At 34.8% G+C, this 10,000-nt stretch overlaps 1 protein-coding gene across 2 annotated transcripts in view; it reads right to left on the minus strand.

The window, feature by feature from the left end:
• Tdg (Thymine DNA glycosylase) overlaps window positions 1–10,000 on the minus strand; it is a 102,059-nt gene that overhangs the window by 26,324 nt on the left and 65,735 nt on the right. For both annotated transcript variants that reach the window (XM_085660183.1, XM_035865499.2), the window contains exons 3-5: window positions 9,273–9,490; window positions 5,644–5,939; window positions 3,765–3,906 (exon numbers count right to left, since the gene is read on the minus strand). In XM_085660183.1, coding sequence (XP_085516309.1) covers window positions 3,765–3,906; window positions 5,644–5,939; window positions 9,273–9,490 — 656 coding nt within the window. The remainder of the gene's footprint in view (window positions 1–3,764; window positions 3,907–5,643; window positions 5,940–9,272; window positions 9,491–10,000) is intronic.

Below are 10,000 nucleotides of genomic sequence, written 5' to 3' on the forward strand. Positions count from 1 at the left end.
CACTTTCTTTTTCTTTTTGAAAAAACAAAAACAAAAAAAAAAAAAAATAAAAAATAAAATGAATAATGTTACAACAAATAAAGAACGTAAATATGTTTCTTTCTGTCTTTCTTTCTTATTTTCTTTCTTTTTTTTTCTCTTTTTTTTTTTTTTTTACTTTTTTCTTCTAGCAGATAAACTCGAGAAATAAAATATATTAAAATTATGCAGCGCATTAGCGCTTGAAAAAAAAAAATATATCTATCGATTATATTTTTAGCACATGATAAAGAAATAAAAAAAAAATAAAAAACAATAAATAATTATAATAAATAAATAAATAAATAAATAAATAAAGAAATAAAGAAATAAATAAATAAATAAAGAAATAAATAAATAAATAAATAAAGAAATAAATAAATAAATAAATAAAGAAATAAATAAATAAATAAACAAATAAATAAATAAATAAAACTAAACAAACACGAACGAAGAAACGAATAAACAATGTAAACAATTAACAGTCACACCTTCTTCGAGCATACAATAGATCATAGATATATATATATATACATAGTATATCTATCACAACTTTGAATTTATGGGAAGGTCGCATACGCGTACATAGATGAAATTTTCAATGTATAAATCGTACTCTTGACGATGATTACGATAAACGAGAGACAGACAAATCTACCAAAGAAATTCCATTAACACTCGATACACTTATCCTATAAGTGTAATGGGATTCAACAAATGTTTGTAATAATTAACGAATGCGTTTCGCACACGCGTCAAATAAACGAGGACTATTTCTCTCTCTCTCTCTCTCTCTCACACACACACACACACACATAAACACACACACACACACTCACCCTCTCACTCTCACTTATTCTGGTATTAAATCTCTTCGAAGAATATAATGCGAAAAAGAAAAGTATAGAGCGAAGTTCAAAACTGTGGTCTCGGTGGAAGTAGGAAAGAGGAAATATATATCGCGGCGTTGAAATCGCGTTATTCCGTTAGTCGCCTCTGGAGAGAGAGAGAGAGAGAGAGAGAGAGAGAGAGAGAGAGAGAGAACGGAGTGCCTCCATTCTCCCTATCTCCTTCTCTCTGTTTCTCTCTGTTTCTCTCTCTCTCTTTCTCTGTCCCTCTCTCTCTCCCTCTCTCCCTCATAAAGTACGTATCGCATTAGCGCGTTAACGCCAATGCGTTAACCGCTCGACCGGCGCCGAATGGCGGCTGGGATAAACGAGGATAAAATGATGAGGGTTCTACGATGAAGAGTAAGCGAGATGGACAGACATTCGGATAGGATAGATAGATAGATAGAGAGAGAAAGAGAGAGAGAAAGAGAGAGAGAGAGAGAGAAAGGAAGGGAGGTGGGGGCAGTTTAAAAGGGGAATGGGGAGGAGAATCGTCGTCGATTGAAAACAACGGGAGTTGCGCGAGTCTGGTAGTACGTGGCAGTCCTGTTGATGGTAGATGGTATTGGTACTGGTACTGGTGGTAGTATCAGTGTATGGTGGTAGTGTGTAGTTGTTAGGGGTGTGGGCGGGAGGTGAGGGTGAGGGTGAGGATGAGGATGATGGTGAGGGTGGGTCTGGTGGGGCTGGGTGAACCCGCTCCGCTGCGTTCGATTACAACGTCGGGCGTAATAACCGAATTGCCCACAGCCCGTTAAAGCGTTTAGACCGCTCGACGGATGATCGAGTACGGTGACTATTCGTTCCGTGTAATACGAATATGAAGCGAGTGCTAATAAAGCTTCGGGGAAAGATGATCGGCACCCGAAAATCGACAATTCGGAATATATGTAACTGTATATTTTTTTTTTTTGTACTTTTTTTTTTGTACTTTTTTTTTGTTTCTCGTTCTTTCGTTGTTGTTGTTGTTGTTTTTTTTTTTTTTTTTTTTTTTTTTTTTTTTTTTTTCATTTCATTTATTACTACTATTACATTACTATATATTACTACTACGTTATACGCTTTCTGATATTTTATATTTGTAACAATTTGTCGATTATAGTGGTTATAGAGACTTTTTTTTATACGTTTGTTCATTTCTCTTTATTCTTCGCTTTTTTTTTTCTTCTTTTTTTTTTTTAATTTTCTCTTTTATTACATCTTCGTTTCATTTCGTTTCATTCTTTTTTTTTTTCAATTTGTTTTTTCTTTTTTTCATTTTTTATTTATTTATTTTCTTTTTCTTGTAATGTAGGTTGATGTTCAACGTAACAACTAATATCATTTTGTTTACAAGAAATTTTTTATATGTGTATATATATATATATATATATATACATAATCTGGGTTGAATTTAAAGTTCCTAGGTGAATTTAAAGTGAGAAAACAATTACCTATTCTTTTTGCGAGATTAAATTTTTTTTGAGCTAATTTTTTTTTCTTTTCTTTCTTTCTTTCCTTCTTTCTTTCTTTCCTTCTTTCTTTCTTTCTTCTTTTCTTTTCGTTTTCGTTCGGATTGTCTATTAATTAGCCGTAAAAAAAAAGAAAAAGAAAGAAAAAAAAAAGCAAAAGGAGAAGAAGAAGTCCCAACAAAGGAGCATTAATAGATTTTTAAGATTATCTAGAAAACGTTTAGTCCATCTCCATTTAGTTTAACGATAATTACTGATGATTTTTTTAACTGATTCGTATATTTTCTCTCCTACCCCTTTCTCTCTCTCTCTCTCTCTCTCTCTCTCTCTCTCTCTTTCGTTTCTCTCTTCCTTTTTTACATAGTAACGAGATGCAAAGAGAGAGAGAGAGAGAGAAAGAAAAGGAAGTACATTTAACCGTAGGATAAAAAAAAAAAAGAAGAAGAAGAAGAGGAAGAAGAAGTGGAAGTATAAGTAGAATGATTACTTTGGAGTTACTTGCGTTTGTTTATCGCGTCAGAACAATTTTGTTTTCCTATTTTCATATGGCGATTAAAAATAAACGTTCGATAATGAATGGAAAAAGGGGGGAAAAAAAAGAGGTTACATTGTAATATTTTGGCGGGGTTGGTGATACGGAAGGAAAGGATGGACGGAGGTTGGGAGGGACTTGGTGGAAGGGGTAGATGAGAGAGAAAGACTAGAAAGAGAGAGAGAGAGAGAGAGAGAGAGAGAGAGAAAGAGGGAGAGAGAGAGAGAAAGAGGGGGGAAGGGGAAGAGGTGATCGTAGCAACTCGTCGGGACTATCTATCTATTACTACGTGTCCGCTTTTGTTGTTAGAAATTTCACGGTATCCCTGTGATATTCCTGGTAGATTATTGGTGTACGTTACAGTAGTGTAATCAGTGATTATTCCGGCTCAGTGCTCTTAGCTTACGTAGATCCCGTAGTGTATAATAAATCTGCTCGTCCATCTATCTAGCTTCGCATACATACATCTTTCTATCTCTCTCTCTCTCTCTCTCTCTCTCTCTCTCTCTCTCTCTCTCTCTCTCTCTTTGTGTGTATGTATGTGTGTGTGTAGTTAACTGACTCTCACTAACTCACTCACTCAGTCACTAACTCACTCCAACACTCGTTTTCGCTCGGTTTGTCCATTTATACGTACGTACACGTAATACGTACGTTCGGTACGTTCGTTACGTTCGGTACTACATCAGTAGGAAGAACGCGCTTTTACTCCTTCCTCTCACCCACCCCTTCCCCCTTCCATATTCCCCCTTCCCTCTACCGAGCTCCGCACCGCTCCCCACCCTACAACACCCCACTTACCAACTTGTAGATTATAACCCAACGTGAAAATACTAGAGCGCGATCAAAGCGATAGATAAAAGGTAAACTTACTATGATGATGTCGAGGTTGTTCGTCAGGTGATCCGGAAGAACGCGTTTACTCACTTCCTCCTCCGGCATTCCGTCGAACCTATCGTGCTTTTTCCTCTCCTTATACGTCTTCGCGCGTTTTTTCGCCTCCGCGAGCTCCGCCCTAAAAAAGAAACATATAAAAAAAGAAAGAAAAGAATTAGAATTTAAAAAAGATGAAAAAGAAAAAGATGAAAAGAAATAATAAGGAGAGAGAAGGATAAGAAAGTGAAAAAAAAAAAAGATTAAGGATACGAGAAGAAGAAGAAGTAAAGAAAAGAAAACAACAACAATAATAAAAGAAAAAGACAAGAAAAAATAAGGAGAATGCAAATTGGCGAGAGAGAGAGAGAGAGAGAGAGAGAGCGCGCGCGCGCGCCCTCCCCTCCATCACTACCACGTGTACGCGCAGCCATCTTAGAATTATACTAGCGCCATATTGTTTTCTCTTTGGACATTATTTTTCTTCGAACTTAGATCTTTTTCTAAAAAATCACGTAATTTCTTTTCTTTTTTCCTTTCTTTTTTTGATTTTCTTTTTGTTCTTTCCCTTTCCATACGAAAAACAGCGATCGTCTCATTTGGATTTATTTGCATGCTTTTTTATTAATTTGTAAATAATGCAATTTATTTATTTGATTCGGTTGGTAACAGTGACGCGAAAATAATTATATAATCGATCGTTATACACGCGAATAGTGGATCCTGGCGCCATCTCGATCGACTTTTAACTTATTTCGTTGAGAACCGTGAAAAATTTTTAGGAAATTTATAATAATTATTTCGTTGAATTATTTTTATACCTATATATGTAAATATGTATCTCTCTTTGTGTGTGTATATATATATATATATTTATTATAATTTAATTTGCCTATTTGATTTTCTTCCTACCATACGAAAAATTATAACCAATCGTTACAGACACAGGAATACATATATATATATATATATATATATATTCCTTTCTCTCTCTGTCTCTCTTTCTCTCTCAGTACAAACAGATGATATTTTTCGATATTTCCCTTGCAAATTTTCGTGTTTTACATGCGAATGAATCCGCCGTTTTAGCGAATTAACGTTGATACGGTGTAACGAGCGTACCTATAATCCGTGCTTTCTTCCAGCAAATGTTACGAAGATACATATATTCCCAATCGAAATAGCTTTGATTTCGATATTTTTAAAGGGTCATACGACCAAAAGTGCCAAAGTGATTAAAAAAATAAAGAAACGGAAAGCAGGAAAAAGAAAAAGGGAAAAAAAATTCAATCACTCATTTTCGAAGAATTTTAAGTTAATTTGTCTTCTTCTTATACCGGAAAGGTATAAATAGAAACCTGAAAAGTCTCTCGAAAAGTAGTAATTTGATTTGTATAGTTATCTAGAAACTTCTTTTTTTTGACCCATCCTGCACGCACATATATACGTATAAAATTAACTGATTTGAAATAAATACTATTCTCGATTAACAAGAGCTTTGATTATGATAATTTTAACAAAGACTTCATTTTAAGAGACAAACGAACGTTTTAAAAATAGAGTCACGCGTACGTGAAGTTCGAGCTGGCATGGTACAGTCGATTTAAACATGGCGGGATTTATAGTTTAAAATGGCGTCGATGATATAAAAGTACTTCATCCGATTCGAATATTTAAACACGTTTTATCGATTTGTTTATACGATTTATGATTTTTTCAGATATGATTTTTGAAGATCTCGAGTGAACGATTAAAAAAAAAAAGAAATATAACGAAAACAAAAAAAAACCAAATTACAAATTGCAAATTACGTTTCATTTGATAAAGGTTTGAAAAAAAATATAAAAAAAGAAAGTATATCTTGTTGTCTTAAACTTACTCTTCGGGTGTTAATATCATTTCGGATTTTTTCTTTCTTCCCCTTTTCTTCGGTTGATGCACTAGCTGAGGATTCACAGCACCATTCATAACGAGATCGATCCGATGATGTTGCTGACCGGAGAGAGGACCGGGTGGCGTCGACGTGGGTGTAACCAGGCCCGGTTGGACGCCGCCCGGACACGTCATGCTCTCAGGATTGCCACCAGGACTGCTCGCGGACCTCATACCACCCATCGACATATCCTCGTCTACAAAGGAGTATGGATCCACCGGTGTCTCGCATTTTATTGACACCTAGAAATAAATAAAACAATAGGATTCGTATGAATAAGAAACTAAGTTGAAAGATTTTTCGGATATTATTTAATTAAAATGCATTTATATTTTCTTTTTCTTTTTTTTTCTTTTTTTTTATTATTTTTATTTTTATAAATTATTTGAAATTAAAAATTATCAGTTTGGAATTATTATATGTGGTATTTGGTTCGAAGGATTTGTTTTTATCTTTCTTTTTTCCCCTCTCTCCTCTCCTTGCTTGTCAATTTTTTTCCTGACTCATCTAACGCTCATACTTAATAAACATACTTATACTTCAGGCTTCGTAAAGATAGGCAGCGAACTTTTAGAAACAAAGCTGCATAGTTATCGCAAATAAATTATAGCTCTCCCGAGGTGTACTATGCCATGACGTTGCGTTGTCCTCGAAAAATTATCTCGCTATCTTTGGGAAATAAAGGAAAAAAAAGGAAAAAAAGAACAAAAAAAAAAAAAAAAAAAAAATTAAAATTATACTTCAGGGACAACAAAGATATACCACGTGGACAAGGTGGATTATCTTGTACGAATTTAAGTATTACATACTGAACAGTTATAATTTAAAGTCTCGAATTGTTACGTAACAAACATTTCAAATATATAATAACACACAATAATAAATCTAATTCCTATGATAAATAGGTTCCGATTAGACTGATACTTGAAAAAAGGTTTAGCAGACTGTTAATATCGATCAAACTCGATGTTCGAATTATCTGCAGGAAAAGAAAAAAAAAAAAGAAAGAAAAGAAAAAATAAAAAAAATGGCAGCATGTCGAGATAAATTATTGAAGATATACGATTCCTCATCATCGTGTCCTTACATCTCAGAGCCCTTAATTTCCGATTTCGTGCGTTCATTAGATGCGTGCAACGAGCCGCGCTCTTGACCCCGCGATAACCTGAAATCGAGCACGAAATGCTACAAGATAAGGCTCGTGCTGGCTGCTAGTAGACGATAACGTACACACGTGCACACACACATACACACATACACACAGACACACACACACATACACGTACATACAATCCTCCCCACTTTAAGAATTCTCGCGAATACCACTTCAGAAAGTACGCCAACGCTTGAAAGGTGTTTGAAGTCTATCGATCGACCATTATTTACAACATAGATCTTGCTGTATTATAAGAAGTAAACTCAAATAAAAACTTTAACAGATAATATATTGCATGGAATGACAAGGATCGTGCTTTTATTTTTATAATTTTTCCCTCCTTTAAACAGAAAAACAAAACAAAACAAAACAAAAAAAGAAGAGAGAAGAAAAAACGAAAGAAAAACAACAAAAAGAAAATAGAAATCTAAATCATGCAGGTGGTCACAAGTCGTCCTACGGCGAGGATAAACATTCTCTAGACGACGAACGAAAATCACTAGATGGTCAAAAGCCCATAAATGACGACCAAATATTATCTCTAAACGACGACGACTACAACAACGACGACAAAAAAAGTCCCGTTGGCGTTGAATAAAAATTTCCTATCTAATTTAAAGAAAATTCAATTGTCCCCCTCCCCCTTCACTGAGGATTTATTTTTTCGAAAAGATGATAAATCCTTTCTCTGATCTTGTAAAAATGCAAGTCTAAAAGTTTTTTCGAAAATGAATATAATTGATTTTCTAATATCACCTTGGAACTTATGATTGCCTTGGCTCTCCCCATCTCCCACTCTTTAACTTTTGGCTCATCCTATAAAAATGACGACACCGTTCGTCATTTCATTTCATATCGTACTCTACTTTACTACATCTACAACTAAGACTGCTACTGCTATTAATACTACTACTACTATTACTACAACTACTACTATTACTACTACTAAATATCTGTTTACTATATGCATATCTATCTACGTATCGTACGACACAAAGTAGTAGGGGCTTTCTAAAAGCTCGCACTTTATTCTTCCGACAGACTGATAGAAATCGTTGCTGAAACACGTGCGTATTTTCCACGATGACGACGACGCCGACGACGACGACGACGCCGACGACGACGACGACGACGACGACGATGGTACCACCAGAACCATTCCGTAGTTGTTGCTATCTATCGTACGGCTTCGGGACACCATATTACAACGCTGTAGTAGCACATACATACATATGTACCACCCTCAACTATATACACGTACCTACATTTTATGAGCGACACTGTACGTGTCCCTGATAGTTCACGTTTTACGTAGAAAAACGTAGAGGAGGATGGTGGGAGGAGAAAGAGGAGGAGGAGGAGGAGGAAGAGGAGGAGGTGGAAGAGGAGGAGGAGGAGGTGGAAGAGGAGGAGGAGGAGGAGGAAGAGGAGGAGGTGGAAGAGGAGGAGGAGGAGGTGGAAGAGGAGGAGGAGGAGGAAGAGGTAGAAGAGGAAGAGGAGGAAGAGGCGGAGTGTGGGGGTATTGAAATGTTTTACGCGTGCGAGGAAATTTTACATTTTCATCGTGGTCGTCAAAAAAAAAAAAAATAAATAAATAAATAAATAAAATAAAACAATATATATATATATATATATAGTAAAATAAGATAAAAAAAAGTCTCTACTTCTTTCGAAGAAATTCAATAGAAATACTCCTAGTAACATTCTCCTCTGCTGAGTTATATTTCTTTTCGGAATGAAAGAAATAAAAAAGCAAAAAAGAAAGGGGCAAAGAAAGAAAGAAAGAAGAGGAAAAAAAAAGGGAAGTAAAAATTTTATTTCGCTAATTTAAAAAACTTTTCCCTTCTCTTTTTTTTTCGTCTTTTCTAAACGATACGATTTGTCCAATTAAGCGATTGCTGCTGATTCTGCAGGATTATACAAAAAGAAAAAAACAAAAAAAAAAAAAAAAGAAAAACAAAAAAAAAAAAAACAAAAAAAGAAGAAAGAAAAGAAGAGCAAAAGAAGAAAAAAAAAAAGATAAATAACTCATCAAAGAAGATTTCCTTTTGTGTTACACAAACCCATGGATTCTTGGAATCGAACTGCTAATGGTTCCTTCATACTGGAGAAGTAAAACATGGTACAAGAAAGAATGGGATTGGATAGGGTGGATGTCAGAGGAAAAAAGAAGGTGTATTTTACCACTGAGTTTAATTTTTTTTCCTCTTTTTTTCTTTTTTTCTTTAAAATAAAATAAAATAAAAAAAAAAAAAAAAAAAAAAGAAAAAAAGAAAAAAAAATAAAAAAAAATAAAAAGAAAAAAAAAACAAACAAAAACACGCGATTCGTCCAGTCGAACGGACAAAATGAAGCCGGAGGGTTATAAGGGTATAAAAATTTGCGGTGGAAAAGCAATGGGTAATGGGATAGCACTCACCTGTCCTAGGGCGGAGGCGGTCGAGCCAGGTGGTTGGGGTTGATGCGCCGTCGCCGATACGGGCGTGAGGGGCGTGTGCGGGGTGTGCGGTGTGTGCGGCGTGTGCGGTGTCAGCGGTGTGTGGTACTGCTGACTGCTGTCACCACCGGTGCTTCTCATCTCGAGATCTGGACTCGTCTCGTAACCGTCGTCCCTAGCCTCTTGCTTCACCAGCACACCTGAATCAAAGTTTTATCCTTCTCAATATCCTCAGAATATATATATGTATATATATATATATATATATATATATATATATATATTATATATATATACGTATAGCTATTGTATATACACATATATATATATTTCTTATTATTTTTATATTCCCTTCCTTCCTTTTATTTTTTGTTATTTATTTTTAATATTTTTTTTTGTTTCATTCTGTCTTTTTTCTGTTCTATGTTTTTCTCTCTCTCTCTTTTTTTTTGTTTTTTTTTTTTTTTTTTTTTTTTTTTTTTTTTTAATGTCATTCACATCTCCACTTCATTTTGTGGTGTTACATCGTTAATGCTGATTTTCTCATGTAACATTGTTTACATCGATTCAACACTTGGAAAACTTGATTTCGTACCAACGTTATCTTTCATTTCATTTTCAACAATTGAATGTAAGATCTCTCTCTCTCTTTCTCTTTCTCTTTCTCTAAGAATTTCTCTAGTGACATTACGAATAATTATAATCAATCG

This window comes from Vespa mandarinia, chromosome 11, assembly GCF_050613455.1.
Source record: "Vespa mandarinia isolate Hongniang chromosome 11, ASM5061345v1, whole genome shotgun sequence".
NCBI classification, from domain to species: Eukaryota; Metazoa; Arthropoda; class Insecta; order Hymenoptera; family Vespidae; genus Vespa; species Vespa mandarinia.